Here is a 17,604-nt window from a genome sequence, read left to right as displayed (position 1 = left end):
TGCAATAAAAACATATTAATACATTTAGGTTCTACAAAGGAGGGGAACAAGAGTTGAGAAAATCATATTATTACAAACCAAAGAAAATCATGCCATTAAGCCAATAGCATGGCATTTACCTACGTATGATTACTTCAAAGATGAGAGCAAATATAAACAATAAAAACATCAAAATATTGTAAAATGTTTCCCACGGCTTCCCAGGATTAAAGATTCTAACGCCCGTGTATATCTCAATAAGTCCCATCCCGATTATACTATATCCCATAGTATAAGTGAATATCTTCCAACATGTTTTATACTTCTGATTATTATTTCGCCTTAGGAACCATGCGAAAATCTGCAAAATAAAACATAAAATAATAATTAGTTCATCAACACAAAAAATGCTACGATTGTTATTAATGACTATATAAATTAAAGGGTTAATTAAGTAAATGGTCCTTATAAATATTCAGAATTTTATTTTTAGTCCCTACAAAATAAAATCACACTTTTTAGTGCCTATAAAATTTTTCATCAACATTTTTAGTCCCTATAAAATTTTCAATCAGCATTTTTAGTCCCTATAAAATTTTTCCATCAGCATTTTTAGTCCCTTAAATGCTTAAGAAAAATGTCGCAGGGACTAAAAAGTGTGATTTTATTTTGTAGGGACTAAAAACAAAACTGTGAATATTTATAGGGACTAAAAACTTAATTAACCCTAAATTAAACTATATGTCTTACCAGTTTAGTTGTGGATATCCAAATAATGGCAATTCCAACAGTGCTATGTATCCTGGACTGAATCAATTCTGATTCATTTTCAAGTATTAGGCCGACTCCGCAACCCATTATTCCCGTAATGTAAGTTATAAATTGACAAATATTATGAAGATTTACTAATCTTCGACTAGGTGATGACAATTTGTTCCTACACCTTTCTAGGAATATTTCGATGAGTTGCAGAACACCCCAACCCAATGTAGACATCGTTGCATGCGTAATTTTCTTCCCGGCAGCAGGATCACAAGAATCAACTCCCAATAAGCATAGCTTCCCTTTTGAGTTTATGTTTGGGTCTTCTAAAGAATGGTTACCTATAATCCCATTCACAACATCTGATCCAATTTGCCACGTATGATTCACTGCTTCTACATTATCCGGAATCTTAACCTTCGCGTAAATCTTCATAACATCACCCACACCTTCTGAACTCACATCCCAAACATCAAATGATAAGTTTCTGGGAACAATGACATAATAACCTTGAAGCCTAAAAGTTTTCACCTCGACAATATCGTTTTCTCTAAATGCTGCAAAAACTTCTGCTCCCACCATCCCTTGCCCATTTGGATTGATCCCCCAGGCTATCCAGCCATTTGGGGATGGAGGGGTTGCCATAAAGACAACCGAAAGGGATGCGTTTATGGGATTATATGTGTATCCAAGGGTAGCATTTAATGTAGGAAGGTTAAGCCAGTTTTCATAGAATTTTGTATCAAGTTCTGAACAAGTTGAAGATGAATTGTTAGAGCTGGACGCAAGGTATAAATAGAGATATATAAGAAGAAGAAACAACAATTGTGACGGTAAAGCCATTGGATCAGTGTTGAAGGAAGAGGAGAAAAGAGTAGGGTTTTTGGGTTTCAGGTAAATAGTAATAGAGAGAAGGAATAACAGAGACTTATATCCAATTCAAGAGCATGAAATACCTAAAATAAGAGAAAGAATATGAACATTTGATACTATATTGATGAAATTCAAAAGCATAAGAGAAATGTACAGTTCTAAAGCAAACTTCCATTAGTAACTAGAATACTTATATCGATGAAATTAAAAATGTTTGAAAAACGAACAATGAAAATTATTGAAACATAATTCAAAATTTATCTTGCTAAATTAATATTTATTGAAAATTCATTTGAAATTTTACTCTGCTAGAAGTTTATATTATTTAATATGTTTCTCGTATTTTGTTTGACAAACTCACAATGTTTCTTGTTGATGAATCTTGAGTTTGAGGGTAAGTGTTAGATAATAAAGTATTGACCTTAAACGTAACTATTCGACTTTTATATTACTAAGTTAGTAGTCTATTAGGTTTTATTACATATTCATTTGTAATCGATGTAATGAAATGTTATATTATTTTCTTATATATAGTTTTTATTTAAACAAAGGTGCTTATAGCATTTCATTAACAATCCAATTCTCGATACAAAAGGGAATATGAAAATAAACAACGGGACTAGAGAGAACTTTTGTTCGCCTTTTATTTTCCCTCCTTTAAAGATAACTTTTGTTAAATTTTGAGAAACTCCTCTTGATAAAGCTACATATAATTGATCATGACTGAAAACATGTCATGAAAGATAGATTCCGACATTGAGAATGGTCTGCCCTTGTGACTTATTTACGATAATAGCAAAACTTAGTCTAACGGGAAACTATTTTATACTAAGCACAAAGGGAAGTCCTGAACTCCCATTTGTTTTTAATTTAATTATGGGCAAGAATGATAGCATTGCTTCCTGCAGTTAGGATTTCCACATCCAACATATTCTTAAATAAACCATGACATAACAATCGTGTCCCATTACACAGGCCATATCTAGGGTCTATGTTTCGCAACAACATCAAAGGTGCACCTTTTTTTACCTTTAAAATATGTGGTGGGATAAATATTATTTTTAGCTCATGTTTGTTACAAATCTTTTTTTTAGAGGATTTAAAGTCCAATCTTTAACATTATTTTTTGCCCACGTTTGTTACTAATTTTTTTTAGAGGATTTAAAGTCCTATCTTTACCATTATTTTTTGCTCACGTTTGTTACAATTGATCAAGGCTAAGGAAGAGTAACTTATATAATAAGATAATATGGAAATACTGTTTTTTGTGGAAGTGATATGAAAAACTTGGCAATCTTTGTCGGTTGTATTGAGAGGAACAACACATATGTACAACATAAAAACGGCTAATAAAAAAGTAACATGAGTCCTGACCAAAATAAAAAGTAACATGAGTTTTTGTTTTGTGCTGGTTATTTGTGAGTTTGATATGTGGTTAAAAGAGGTAAAAGAGGGTTAACGGGGACGATAAGTGACATGGATTAGTATCCACGTGTTATTTTATAATTGGCTAACAGTAAGAACAGTTCATAAGGAACTGTGTGTAAGTTTTCTCCTTAAATTAAATTTATTCTTATTTATTTGTTACACGTGTTATTTGTATTTATTTGTTACATGTATTATTTGTATTTAAAATAAAATTAAGGGTATTTTTGGAAAGAAAAGTCCAACCCAAAAGTGTTGAAAGGGGTAGTTTTCTTTATATATCGTATATATTCATGTACCATATTATTTTAAAATATAAATGAGAATATGTATTCTTTTCCACACACAATTCTGTCCATACCTCCGTCCTCTCCAACTTCTTTTTTCTTTTCATGCATATCCTCTCCGGTTGAGAAGTTGCCAATCTAGTGTGTGGGTTTGTTTTCTGGGTGAGACCAAGGGAAAACCACTAGTTTTTTTTTAAAGAACCAAGTGAGAACCATTATTTTTCATTTTTCACTAGTATTTGGACCTGTGTGATGAACAGAAAGTTGATTATCTCATTGAATAATAAATGTAGTAGTCGATCATGAAATAAAATAATTTTTTTTGTTGACCATGAGTTAATATGTCCAAAAGACGACGGCAACAACAACAACAACAAACAAATGTTATCCTACTAAGTGGGGTGGACTTCATTGATTGAAACACATCATATTGTTCTATCATAAACCATATTTAGATCCAACTCATTAATCTATAAATATTTTCTAATAGTTTCTGTTATAGTTTTTCTAGGTCTTCCTATACCTTTTGTAATATGACTATCATCTACTTTATCTACTCTTCTTACTACGTAATCTACAGCTTTTCTCTCTACATGTCCAAACCATTTAAAAATATTCTCCATAATATTTATACTATAGGTTCTACCCCAACTATCTATACAATGTTGTCATTTCTAATCTTATCTTATCTAGTCTTACCACACATCCAATGCCACATCCCTATCTCCGCACCATTACTTTATTTTCGTGTTGCTTCTTAACCGCCCAACACTATGTTGTTTAAAACATCGCTGCTCTGACAATTGTCTGATATTTTTTCACTTTATCATAAATGATATGTTTGTATTACATAAGACACTTGAGGCTCTTCTCCATTTTAACCATCCAACTTAAATACGATGATTTACATAAGCTTTTAATTATCTGTTATTTTGTGTTATGAACCAAGATATTTAATTGTGTAACTTGTATAATAAGATATCATTTATAAAAATTAAAAAAATATTATGTAGGAAATTTGCAACAACTTTTATGCCTCCAAAATATTGCTTAAGAAACTTTACAACTATTAAATATAAGATCATTTTCTAAAAAAAAAAAAAAAAGCAAAACTTAAGAAAGAAATTGCCAATGAGTTTTTTCTCCAAAAATTTTTCTAAGAGACTTAACAACTTTTACATATAAGATAAGATATGCGATCATTTTATAAAAAAATAAAGAAAGAACAAAAAATTATGAAGGATATTTACCTAAGAAACTTATGAACTTATATATATATATATATAGGGATTTGCTAGAACACACCCACTGGTTTTTATGTGGGAGTGTTTTAGCAAGCTACACCTTAAGGTGCATTTAACTACTTTTTAGTTATAACTTGCTAAAACACACCTAAACTTATGGTGTAAGTTAGCAACCTGCATCCACTTAATTGTTTACACTCATTTTTTTAAATTTAATCAAATTTTTTACACCAATCTCACTAATTTATGCCTACTTTTATAATTATAAATAGTGTTTTCTTAAAAGTTTGTCTCATGCTTTGCATATGTTTATAAGTTTTCATAAACGAAGCTTCTCAACCGTTAAGTTTACAAGTGACCCAAACAAAACCAATCGCCAATGCTGTTGAGAGCCGGCCGCCGTCTCATATGCTAAAACAACGATGAATTGTATAAGTCATGTGAATGCTATATTCAATCAAAATATTTATCGATTTTGTTTTTTTCTATATTACACTTTTACATATAGTATATACATATTTGATTAATCAATCAATACTTGCAAACACACTTTGGAGGCTACTTTAATCAAATTAGAGTGTGATGTTTTGGTGTTCTTTATTCCAATTTCTTTATGGCGGTGGTAAATATTAAATGGTAAGAATTTCAAGTTTTCGGTTGTCTGGTGTGAGGGAAGAAGTAAAGTTTTTATACATGACAATTATTTATTTTAAACAATCACCATAAGTAAAGTTAAAAATAACTTTAACCTAACAAAATCACAGAGAGCAATAATGTATGTATTGAAAAGAATCAAACTTCAATCTAAGCTTACAAGCAAAATACATATATTTTGTAGAACTCTAATCCAATGTCTAACTTTAAGTTGCATGGGAAAGTGCCCTTACCTTAGACGTTTTCAATGATAGTGCTTTTAGAGAGTATGTGGTCCGATTTCACGAACAAAGGCTTCAAGTTTCTCTAAGGCTTACACTACTCCAAATCAAAATAAAAAACATTACTCATCATTATTCTCAAAAGAAAACAGTACTCATTGCACTAAGATCGTAGCTTGTTTGCATACCCATGTATACTAGTATAATATTCAAGTACAATTGAGTTTTGGCCTCTTTGTTTTTTTTCTTTCACAATGCATGTAAATTCCCAAAAACATGACTCCATCGTGAGGAACCAACATAAATATTTAAGCATACTCTTAAAATTATATGATTTGGATATAAGACACCACAGAGAAATATGATTTCAACCGATCACTTAAACACCACACTGGCATCATATAGACATAAACCATTTCACATTAGCATGTACATGACCTAACAGAGTATTGCTATTTTCCACAATCAAAATTTTTTTTATTTTATTTTGGTTCAAACTTTATCATTTGCACACACTGCACCTCACGTATATTTAGTTAGACTTTAACAAATTTATAGAGAGCCATAGTGTATATATTGAAAAGAATCAACCTTCAATTAGGCATACAAACACAATACAAATATTTTGTAGAACTCTAATTCAATGTCTAAATTTTGAGTTGTATGGAAAAATGCCATTACCTTGAACGCTTTCCATTCAATGATAGTAAGAGTATATGATCCGATTTCACGAGCAAAGGCTTCATGTTTCTCTAAGGCTTACATAAAAACGTCAATGATGGATATTCATCCAACAAAAATGGTCTGGTTAGATCTGGAATGGCATAGAAAGTGGGAATTGTTGACCGAGTATGTAGAAAAAGGGGAGTTTACGTGTTGGTGCTATTTGCCTCTACCTTATGTCATTTTCTTTTTTAATCGAAAAATAAAGAAGGATTGAAACAAAATCAGTTACTTAAAGATATGCTTATTGGTTTACGTGTGACTCAATGCATGGTAATGATTTATTTCATGATGTCACATATATTCCTAATTTCCATTTAATCAGTGTCCTTCACATCTCTTTATTTTATTTAGAGAAATGCTTAATAGAAGAGAAGGGTATTTTCTAAGAAAACCACTAATGATGTGTATTCTACATGTCAAAAACTGCATAAGTCAACGATACCATTTGTCTTCTTCTTTTTCCATGCTATTCAATGGCTCTTATCACCCCAAACAATCTTCTGAAATTATTCACCCTGATTTTCTCCCAATTCTCAAAATATAAAACCCTTGTTACCTATTGTGTGTGGATCAATCCCCCATGGTTCTGTTTTCCTTATAAGTCGACGGTACCACTATTTCCGTGTTCCTCTGTGTTCCGCTGATTCCGTCTTTCAAGTCATACCGTTATATATAAGTTGAAGGAATTTTGAGTTTAATGTTGCAACTCTGAATATGCTCTCTCTTTATTAGTTATTTCTGTTTCTGGAACCCTGCCATGAGGATTATATCTGAAACATTAGTCTCTCCTCCCAATTATCTCAAGCTCCATGAAAATATTCGCAACTTCACGTTTGGTTATGATGATTCAACAGACACTTACAAGATGGTGTTGTTATGTTTGAAAGAGGATGGCGACCTTATTACAACTGCGGTAAGAATTTTTACTTTGGGTGATGGTGTTTGGAAAGATATTGATTGTTTCCCTGTTGTATTAGTGCGTTGTTCATTTGTAAAAGATGGTCTTTATTTCAATAATAGTATTAATTGGCTTGTTCGTCGCCAATATAATTGTCATTTGAAGAATATTACAGCTGAACAATTAATGATTATCTCACTTGATTTGGGGTCAGAGACATATACAGAATTGTTGCTCCCTCGATGTTGTGATGTATACCTACATGATTCTACAACTCTTTCTCCAACTCTTTCTGTGTTGAATGATTGTCTTTGTTTTTCTTATACTCTCAAGAAAACCCATTATGTCATATGGAAAATGAAGGAATTTGGAATTGAAGAGTCTTGGACTCAATTCCTTAAAGTTAGTTTTTTTAATCTTGAATTAGATTATGAGTTTCGTGAGTTGGAGATTGGTTATACTCCTGAATTGATTATACATCCATTGTGTCTTTCAGAGAATGGTGATGTAGTAGTATTTGGAATGAATATTAAAGACGAAGCAATCGTCTATAATTGGAGGTATTATACATCCATTCTCCAATGTCATTTGGGTCTGCTAAATCTATTCTGCAGCTGATTCATGATATATTTTTTGTAAAAGAAGTATAATCCACAGAATCAATATAGCACATGTCATGAGCTGAAATTCAATGGTGAGTTATGTTGTCGAGTCAACTTGTGTACTATGGATAAAAAGCTACTGCTCACTTTTAGTTTCACCTTGAGTTCCTATTGAAAACATAGTTCTATTTATATGTTTGTGAAGAATATATTTAATAATTTGAAATATGTATAATTTAGACTTTGTTGGTGATTAGGGTGGTCGGTCCCAAGAAGGTTGTCATTTCTGCCCCTAGTAAGGAATACAAACTGAGATCAGTTTGACTTTGTTTTCCACCAATTACCGTGCCCTCATTGCCAATTCTTTTCTATTTGTTTTATCACTAGCTTATATGAATTTTATATAAGGGAAAGAATCATATGAACGAACTAATGTTTCTTTAATTTGTAGAATATATTTATTTATTGATCTTGTAGTCATACATGCACTCCGTTAAAGAATAGTTGTTTCTACAAATCTCAATGTCTTCTAGTCATCTATCCTATTAAAACTAGGCTTAATAGTAGACATGGATATATGTGTAGGTTTCAAGTCTTTATGTAACTTTTTCATGTGATTATTAAACAATGAGAAATGATATTTGTACAACCATTTGATGACAACTTTTGTACAACTTTATCTCCGATACTCACATGATGTACTTATCCTCTCTCTTCCTTTTTCTCTCTCTATTGTTTTTGACCAATGAGAAGAAAGGAAACTAAGGTTGTCACAAAAGTTGTCATCAAATGGTTGTCAAAATATCGTTACTCTTAAACAATTGTCAGACTCATGAGTCTATATACACTCGAAAAGGATCCCTAGACTCGACTCGTAAACTCACAAGTATATGGAAAATTAAAAATGACTTTTAAAAACATGCAAGTTTCACATATGTTTACATAAACACAAATAATGTTGATATAAACACCCAGTATTAAAGAAAAGATAATTTCAATCTTAATCAGATCACACACACAAATATATGTTTCTGGACTGATAATCATTCTTTTTTTGATTGCACACATTTATTTAAAATATATTTTTTTTGAAAGAAATTATTGAAAATCTATAACAACCTTAAACCAGCAATTACATGAGCATGCTTAATAAATATAAAAAACATACTAAAGGGAATAAAGAGAATGTCGTTGGTGAAAATGAAGAATGATTATATGAAAACAAACAAAGCAACAAAAATTACATGAACAATGACAACAAACAAAGCAACGATTATAAGATTCACAATGAAGAAAGCAACAACTAATGATAAATAAAGGGAGACATGCGCGACTCACCTAAGAGAATGTCGTCGATGAAGGGAGAGGAAAACATTGTCGATGAAGGTGAGCGTAACATGAGTTATTTCGTCATTGATGAGAGTGGTAGTTTCATTTCTAAACTAAGAGTGAGAATGCAAGAGAAAAGAGGATTTTAGGTTTTTTGTTCTTCAAATTTTGTTTAGTTCTTGCCATTTTTGGGGTCTTTAAAAAAAAGTTTTTTCAAAAACTCATAAACTCATCAGAGAATCATGAGTCTATGCGGGTCTGTACGAGTTTAAACAAATAAATCATAAAAATGATTCTACGTGCGATTACACTCAATTTTGTCTTATAAACTCATACGAATTTACTCACGAGTTAGACAACCATGATTGATATTGCATGAGATAAACCAACAAACTACATGTACAAATGAAACGTGCAAACACTTAGAAACTATGGACTTTATGAACGAACTCTTAGTTTGTCAATAAAAATATGTATGAACACTTGGTGTGGTCAAAAAATCAATTAGGCATATAAAAAATCCTGTACCTGAGGGTAAAATACAAAAATAACAAATAATATTAATTATTTTATTTTTTAAAATAATTAAAAATAATTACTTTTTATGACCACATCATTACTTTTTTGTCAAGGAAACGTAATGTGCATGGGCAGGTTTATGGTTTTGTCAAATATATATTAATGTCAAGGATGTGGACAAGTTGTTGAAAGCTTTGAATAATGTTGATTTTGGACGTGTTTTCGCGAAAATAGCATGGTTTCACCGTCTTGCAACCAGTGTCGAGAGGTTGAAGGAGAGGGAAGGAGCTAAGGGAGAGGGTGTTTCAGTGGATGGAGTAGGGATGATGTTGGAGGGACGGATGACTGGTGAGGGAGAAAATATTGTCAGGGTCATGATGGAGAGGGTGAGGGAGAAAAAATTGTGAGTACGGGGAAGAAAGTGGAGGGAATAGGAGGAAGTAATGGATTTGGGGGGAGGGAGATTGGAGGTGGAGGTGAGGGGGGCGATATTTGTTTACCGAGGGAGGGGAGTGGGTAAGTTGCAGCAGTAGCTACACCTTCCGGTGTGAGACCGGTTAACTATTTTGCGGCGGTGGTGTCAGGTGGCGTTTAAAATAAGCGTAAATTTTTTGAATATGGGATGCCGGTTGTTCTTCAAACCTTCGCTTTCTTGCATACAATACAGAAGAAAGTCATAAGAAATTTAATTTGACACAATGATTTTTGTTTGGTATCAATGTCGTTGTGGTTATTTGCCAGCTCTTCCTTCCACTTGCTATTGTTTAGTGAAGAGAACAAGCCTTTAACACTTTTTTCTTTTTTATTGGATTATTTACAATCGCCATAAGAATAAATAATATGTCACTTAGGGGCTGTTTGGTTGAGGAGAAGATGGGAAGAGAGAAGTTGAAGAGAGAGAGAAAGGAGAGAAGTGTCCCATCAAGGCTGTTTGGTGAGCAAAGAAATAGGAGAGAGGGATTAAAAACCAGTGGGCCCCACATCAATATTCTTTCTCATCTTTGGTGCGAAGGAAGTGGACGAACTGTTGTTAATTTGGACATTTCTCAATTATACCTTGCATATATAACTGTGACATTGGCCATCAGTATTTTCTAAAGACCTGATAGCAGTAACTTCTTTTGGAGAGCTGGAATCAGGTATTGCAGACTGTAGAATGAATCTTCATGGTAGGATTACTCTAGCAAAGGGGGATACTACTTGGACCACTCAGGCTTTAAAGATTAAACTAAGCAGCTTATGACCAACCTTAAGGGAATGGAGCGTGCTGCCTCTAGGCAGAGGTTTCTTTGATTTTAAATTTGGATCCGTGGAAGATATGCGGAAGGTATGGGCTATGGGAGCTGTAAATCTGAAGCCACGTATTTTACGTTTCTTTTCATGGACGAAAGCTTTCAAACCACAGAACCAAGCTCAGACACACGCTCAGATTTGGGTTCGGTTGATGCAGTTACCACAAGAGTATTGACGTAAAAAGACATTGTTCGAGATTGCATCTGGCTTGGGTACCCCCTTAACAATCGATGAGGCCACACTATCCAGAAGGTTTGGACTCTTTGCTCGTGTACTTGTTGATGTTGATTTATCTGCTAAGCTATTTGAATCTGTTCTAGTGGAAAGTGAAGGATTGGCTCTATCTATCTCTGTTCAATATGAGAGACTGCCTCTATTTTGTGTCCAATGTAAGATGCTAGGTCATTCAATTCAAAACTATAAGAAGATGCATCAGGATTTTTCTACTAAAGTTGTCAAGAAAGCTCCCACTGCAGTGTTACAGAAGAAGCCCAATGCGAACCTAGAAACCATTAACACAATGCAAGCTAACAAGAATCCTAACGCAAACAATATTGTTCAATTGGCTTCAGAATCTATTGGAATTGATAGGTTAAGTCTGATACAGGAGCAGGATCGAGCCATTGATGGTGAGGCTGTCACAGCAGTCATACATGATTCCATTCAGGATCCTACTTTAGCACTACACAATTCATTTGACCTGCTGGAAAATGAATTGGTTGATTCTGTTGGAGAGGCTGGTGGTGTGGTAATGGATATTGTTCAAGAGCAGTTTGTCTCCAATATAACAAAACAAGATGATATACCCATATTGCAAGCCAACAACATGCTCTTCAGTTCTGCAGTTTACCCTTCTGCTACTATGTTACTTGATAAAGTTATCAGTGATCAGGCTGCAAAGGTGAACGCTCCAGGAAAGCCTTATGAAGACTCGGAGAAAGAGGAACTTACTCTTGAAGGAATCCCTGCCACTGTGCCTTTGCAAGTTGCAAATTTGAGAGGGCGAGGTTCAAGCTCCAAGGTTGATGAGGTTGACGGTACAAGGCAGAATGCATTATTGGATCAAGATGAAAACCTCCCACCTGATGGTTCTTTGGCAGTGAGAGAATATGAGAAAAGTTTGTCTTCTCAAACGAATATGTCTGATTCCTTGGTTACTAGTACTGCTATGGCCATGCCTCTCACTAGCTATTCAGTTTTGACCATGGACAAGAGGCCTTTTGTTGCTCATACTTCTATGGCCAATGCACCTTCTAAGAAAGCAATGGAAAGTGTTAGAATACTTAAGAAGCTTTGGGGGGACTTATCCTCTGATGATCAAGAGAGTGAGATTGGAAGTGATAGATATGTTGATGGCAACATAGAAAAGGATGAGAACTACACTCCCTATACCCCTAAAAGACAGAAAAAGAAAGAGAAATTGCAAAGGACAAGAGTTAATAGTAATGAAGCAATTCAAACCAGGTCCAAAAAAGGTGCAAAAAAAGACATATCTCAATAAAGCTTTTTGGCAGATTCAGGAAGCTGGAATTTTGGCTGTTCTGGTTCTTTTTAGAGTTTTGGTTTTTGCTTCAGTAGCATTGTTTACTTCAGCTTCACTTTAGTAGTTGTTTCTCATTCATTGTTTGTTTTTTCTTTTCTGGGTTAGTCTAGGATTGCCTTTTGTGTGTACTCCTTGGCTGTACCAGGTGCAGGCCTCTCCTGACTTTTATTGCTTTCTTTTGCCTTTATCAAAAAAAAAAAAAAAAACTTCTTTTGCATGACCGATATAAATTTAATTAAGTTGTTGTTATTTCGGTCTTTCAAACATACCATTTGATAAAACTAGCTTAATTAAATAGTGTGATAATCTCACCATATAAATTCTTTTAAAGCCCGCCGTATATTTTTTTTAATAAAACTAGTGAAATTAATTGTTTTAATTAACTGACTACGTTAAAATATTTTAAAAAATTAATTAAAAATTAATATAATTTTTGTGTAATAATAATCAATTCAATTTATTAATTAAATTAGAATAAAAAGTGCGTTAATTTATATATGAAATCCTTTTAAAAGAAAATTATATGACTAAGATAATCAAGTTGTGTATTAGTTTTTTAATATAAGGATATTTTAGTCTTTTCAAAAAAGTGTAGTATCTCTTTCTCTTCTATTTCTCTCTTCTTTCTCATATACCAAACAACTCATCAAATCTACTCTATTTCTTATATATTTCTCTTTTCTCATACTCTCTCTCACCTATTTCTCTCTTCTCATTTTCTTCTCACAACCAAACACACCCTCAGGTATTCTTCGGATTGAATCATGCGAAAGTTTACATAACAGCTGAAATTTGATAACAGTGGTGCTATTGATAGCGAAAAAAATATCATGAATGGTCTGGAACTGTTAGATTGCCTTCATTACAACAATAGATCGGTGGCTGGAAATAAAAGTGATGGAGAAAGATATTATGTTTGTATTGGTCGGGATGTTCTTGTGAAAAAGTTTCTCGGGACAAGTAGTATTTCCGATTTGGTAAATGCATAAAATATAACCTAGGAATTTTTTTTATTTTTAAACTTTTGAAATGTAAATGTGTGGGGATTGTTGTATTTAAAAGATATTTCAAAAGTAACTTTTTTGAGAGAATTTCAAAATGTAACTTATAATTATTTTTGAAGTATTTTGGTTAGTATTCAATTCTTAACCATACGTGCCACACTCTAAGACCTCAAAAAAAATTCACATAAGTTTTATTTTGTTAGCAACGGTCATCTGAGGAAAAAAAAAAAAACTAGTAGCAACGGTATTTGGCAGAATTATGCTAACTAGCTGTGCCTATAATCTTGCATGGAATTATTCTTAGTAGTGAGATACTCCTGGTTTTTCTTAACCGTAATTTTGACCAAGTTTTCCATATGTACAAAATTCACATTTTAGCCAAGGATCATTGTTTGTTTGTTATATACATACTCACAAACTATATCTCTTTCCATTGTTTTTGTTCAGATATACGAATCTCTTTCCATCTTTGATCAACTTCTTCTTTGAGGATTTGAATTGCATCCAGATTGTTGAATAAGAGAAATGAAGATCCAAATCCTCTGAGATTATGTAATATAATTCAAGTCTGGATGCAATTCAACAATCTGAATGCAATTCAAATACTCCAAGACTACTAGATTGAACACCTTTAGCAACACTGATTTGAAACATTAATTTAAATGTTACTGTCATTAATTATTGTCGAAAATAGCTCTAAGTATTGCTATAAAAGAAGCTTAGTAACATTGTTTTCCTAAAAAAACGTTGCATGACTTTGATTTTTATATTTTTTGGAAACTTAACTTTTGTCACTCTCACGAATAATTTTTTTTGTCACTCAACACTTCACAAGTTTCTTTCATTTCATGGAGAATCCCAAAACCTAATTTCTATCAGCTTGCTCCAAATCAAGATGCTTTGTTCTCAACCTCCATGGAGAATCCCAAATCAACGAACCCTGACCTTATTCACTCACTATTTGGGATTCTCATTCTCAACCTCTATCTCTCTTGTCTCTCATTCTCTCATGGTTTTGTTCTGCAATAGCCGTAGCCAATCACGGATCTGAAATCGCCGTCTTTGATCGTCATCTTTGGTACGTGCTCTTCACCTATGATCTTAACCTCAATTGTGTTTTCCATCTCTGATCATTAACCCCTTTTGATTTTGCGAATATAACCTTCTGTCAACCATGATCGATGTTGCGAGCTACGAACATAATGTTTATCTATCTTGTTTTTTTTTTCTTTATTTATTTCAAATTTACAATTGATTTATGCTCACTATTTTCATTTATTGGTGACATTAAACTCTGATCTAATTTATTATTGTGAGTGTTTGTGTCGACTTTTCCATTTAACTTGATTTCCTGTTGTAGTCTGTGGTTTTGTTTATATGTGTTCATCTCCTGTTTTCTACTGCTTTTGTTTGTGTTGTTGCAGTTCAATTTATATGACTTGTAATGCTTACAACAAATTTTGAATCAGGAATAGGTAGAATTTAGCACAAGATCTTGAAGTCCACTCCTTGCAGTTAGGGTTCTTATGGTATATGAAGATTGAAGGTTGTATACCCTAGATATTACGTTATGCAAGCTACCCTCAATTGTCTCCTTTTAAGTGTTAAATTGCAACTACGGGTCTAATCTGAGCTACACTTGTTCAGTTAGCATGAAATTTGGTATCTAAGTTTCTTTTGATTTTTTTTATAACAAGAAGTTTCTTTTGGTTTTACAAAACTGTTGAAAAAAGTTCTGGTCCAAAATCACCTCTAGATTGTGATTTATACATGTTTATCTCTTGTTTGGACTAAAATTTCTTTATTTGGCCCTTGTGACTTGACACTAACCTTATTTTTGGATTGAAAATTTGTTTGGCAGCTTGTGTAACTCATAATTATCACTAAACTTCAGTTAGTGTTATTCCTACCTAAGATTACGCTGTGAGGTGATCGAGGTTTTTTTCTTTTCCTTTTTGGTTGGTTTCCATTTCGATCACTATTGTCGTTTGTTTGTTCTGTTGTGTAGTTAAATAGCTAAGTGATTTAATATCTTTTGTGAAATCCTTAAGCATGGGTGTTTGACAAGATCCTTGGTGCTCTATAGGCATGCTCTATTTCTCTATTGATTAAATAAGACAATGGATTTGTTATTTTGTTCTAATTTCACATTATCTTTGTAAAAATTGGTATGTTTTAGTAGTGATTCAATACTCATGGTTGTCAGATTTATGTGCTTTTCAAATTTATAAGTCATGTATGTGTCATATGAATTCAGGGTGTTTTATAATCCATTCCGTTCCTTCTTTTGTTTGTTATCTACATACTCACAAACTATATCTCCTTCCATTGTGTTCAACTTCGTTCTCTGATACGACCTCTGTTCTGCACTCTCTTCGAAGGTGAGCATATCTTCTAGTGACAAATTTCAGATTTAGAATTTGTTACCATTTTTAATTGAATTAATATTGATGTATTGAGGAATTCCAGATTTGGAGTTGTAGATTTCTAAGCTGCATGGACAAAATAAAACAACTGCTTGACAACAATACAGGTGCGACTCTATTGGTTGAGGTTATTTCTTTTATTAGATTTGTGTTGCTTTTTTTTTAGGTTCCTTTAAGGAATGATGGTGAAAATATTCTTTACGATACTCATGAACGAAATATACTTGGTGGATGGAGATCTTGTGACATTCTTATCATGAGAACTTCAAATTATCTTTTGACTATTTGTTTCAGCAATACTCCTCGTGCTTGGGAAAAAAACAATTGTACTAGGCTAAAAGGTTCGTCTAATTTCTCCGACACATATAGGATGCATGAGAGCTTAATAGACATTGACTTGAGTACTCTAATACGTAATCTGCGCAAAGATTCAAATTGTGAAAAAAGCTATAGAGTGTCATTTAGCCTTGATACCATTGTTGTATCATCACTTGCATGGTTAGTAACTTGAAAGGTGCATTAGAGACAATAGTAAAAAAAATATAGTTATAATAATAATAAAGGGATATTTTGAAATAAAATTAATGAAAAATCAGATCAATGTGGTAAGGAAAAAGAGGAAAAACAATAGAGAAATTTCTCGAGAAAGATATTGTTGATTTGTTAATGAATGGTTTAGATCTTAATGTTTATGGAAGACTATGAATATTGAATATCTTATCTACTTTAATTGTTTTGTTTTTGAATTGATAGAGATTAGAGAGTTTAGGACTACTGAGAATTTCAAATTTGGCAATGATAAATGTGTTTGCAACGCACTATTTTCTTAATTTAACTTATATCTTTTTCATGAATTGGTAATACAGGATTGCGGACTCATTGATGAGTTAACATTGTCATCTTGTAATTATTTTATTGAGTGGACCTATGAGCATCTGTTGAAGCACCTCTCAAGGTTGCATACACATCTTGTTGATGAGATGTGTGATAATGGTCAACCAGTTGATATATTCACTTACAATTCATTAATATATGCTTTATGCAAAAACCATCATGTTGATAAGGCTATTGCATTATGCAAGAAAATTAAAGAAAAGGGAATTCAACCAAATATGTACACATACGCTATACTTATTGATGTACAATGCAAAGGAGGACGACTTCAGAATGCATGAGATTTTTTTCTAGATCTTTTGATTACGGGTTATAGTCTAGATATTCGAACGTATACTATTATGATCAATGAGCTTTGTAAAATGGGTTTATTTGATGAAGTGGAGGCCTTGTTGTCAAAAATGGAGGACAATGGTATTATTCCTAATGCTGTAACTTATGAAACTATTATCCGGGTTCTCTTTTATAAAGATGAGAATGAAAATTGGAGGCTCTCTTTCATAAGGAGGACAATGGTATAATCTCCTATGCTTTGAAGAATAACTCTAGGTAAGATACTTTCTAATTATAATTTTTTTTTACTATGATGAAAATTATGTAATCATTATGATTTATTTATTTATTTATTTATTTTTGCTGATAGTTGCATATACAAAGTAAGGTGGACTACTCAATGTTCTCACTATTAATTCAATTTTAATCAAGAGTCATGTGTTGTTGTTATGTTCATTGAAATGTGTTGTCGACCACCTTCATTACTTTGGAGGATTTTTTCATTCAGTCATTTACTTTTAGGGATATGCTGAACCTAAATTAGAATCTCTTCATTCTGTCATACCTATTTCATACTACACCAAAGCGTCATTGGCTGCAAATAGTGCAGTAGAAGTTGTTCGAGTCTGATCAACCACCCCTTCCATGTGAC

The 17,604-nt window shown here is 32.8% G+C and overlaps 3 protein-coding genes and 1 long non-coding RNA gene across 4 annotated transcripts; 3 read left to right on the top strand and 1 right to left on the bottom strand.

Annotated features, from left to right (window-relative positions):
* LOC146915687 (cytochrome b561 and DOMON domain-containing protein At4g12980-like) lies at positions 1–5,723 on the bottom strand. The gene is made up of 3 exons (XM_085718039.1): positions 5,458–5,723; positions 730–1,697; positions 1–340 (listed from the first exon to the last, which is right to left on the bottom strand). The coding sequence occupies exons 2-3, from the start codon at positions 1,582–1,584 to the stop codon at positions 116–118; spliced, it is 1,080 nt and encodes a 359-aa protein (XP_085574165.1). The 5' UTR covers positions 1,585–1,697; positions 5,458–5,723; the 3' UTR covers positions 1–115.
* Positions 5,724–6,928: 1,205 nt separating this feature from the next.
* On the top strand, positions 6,929–7,687 carry LOC146915686 (F-box/kelch-repeat protein At3g23880-like). The gene has a single exon (XM_085721414.1). The coding sequence runs from the start codon at positions 6,929–6,931 to the stop codon at positions 7,685–7,687; it is 759 nt and encodes a 252-aa protein (XP_085577540.1).
* A 2,963-nt stretch (positions 7,688–10,650) lies between these two features.
* On the top strand, positions 10,651–12,555 carry LOC146915685 (uncharacterized). The gene has a single exon (XM_085718038.1). It carries the CDS (start codon positions 11,207–11,209, stop codon positions 12,311–12,313), a length of 1,107 nt encoding a protein of 368 aa, XP_085574164.1. The 5' UTR covers positions 10,651–11,206; the 3' UTR covers positions 12,314–12,555.
* Positions 12,556–15,302: 2,747 nt separating this feature from the next.
* LOC146915684 (uncharacterized) lies at positions 15,303–17,207 on the top strand. Its single transcript, XR_015013409.1, has 3 exons — positions 15,303–15,740; positions 15,829–15,892; positions 16,652–17,207. It is a non-coding gene; the product is annotated as an uncharacterized LOC146915684 (long non-coding RNA).
* Positions 17,208–17,604: the final 397 nt, after the last annotated feature.

This window comes from Medicago sativa, chromosome 6, assembly GCF_051527215.1.
Source record: "Medicago sativa cultivar Bolivia chromosome 6, Bolivia_mono, whole genome shotgun sequence".
Classification (NCBI taxonomy): domain Eukaryota; kingdom Viridiplantae; phylum Streptophyta; class Magnoliopsida; order Fabales; family Fabaceae; genus Medicago; species Medicago sativa.
This window is presented reverse-complemented; position numbering and strand designations above follow the sequence as displayed.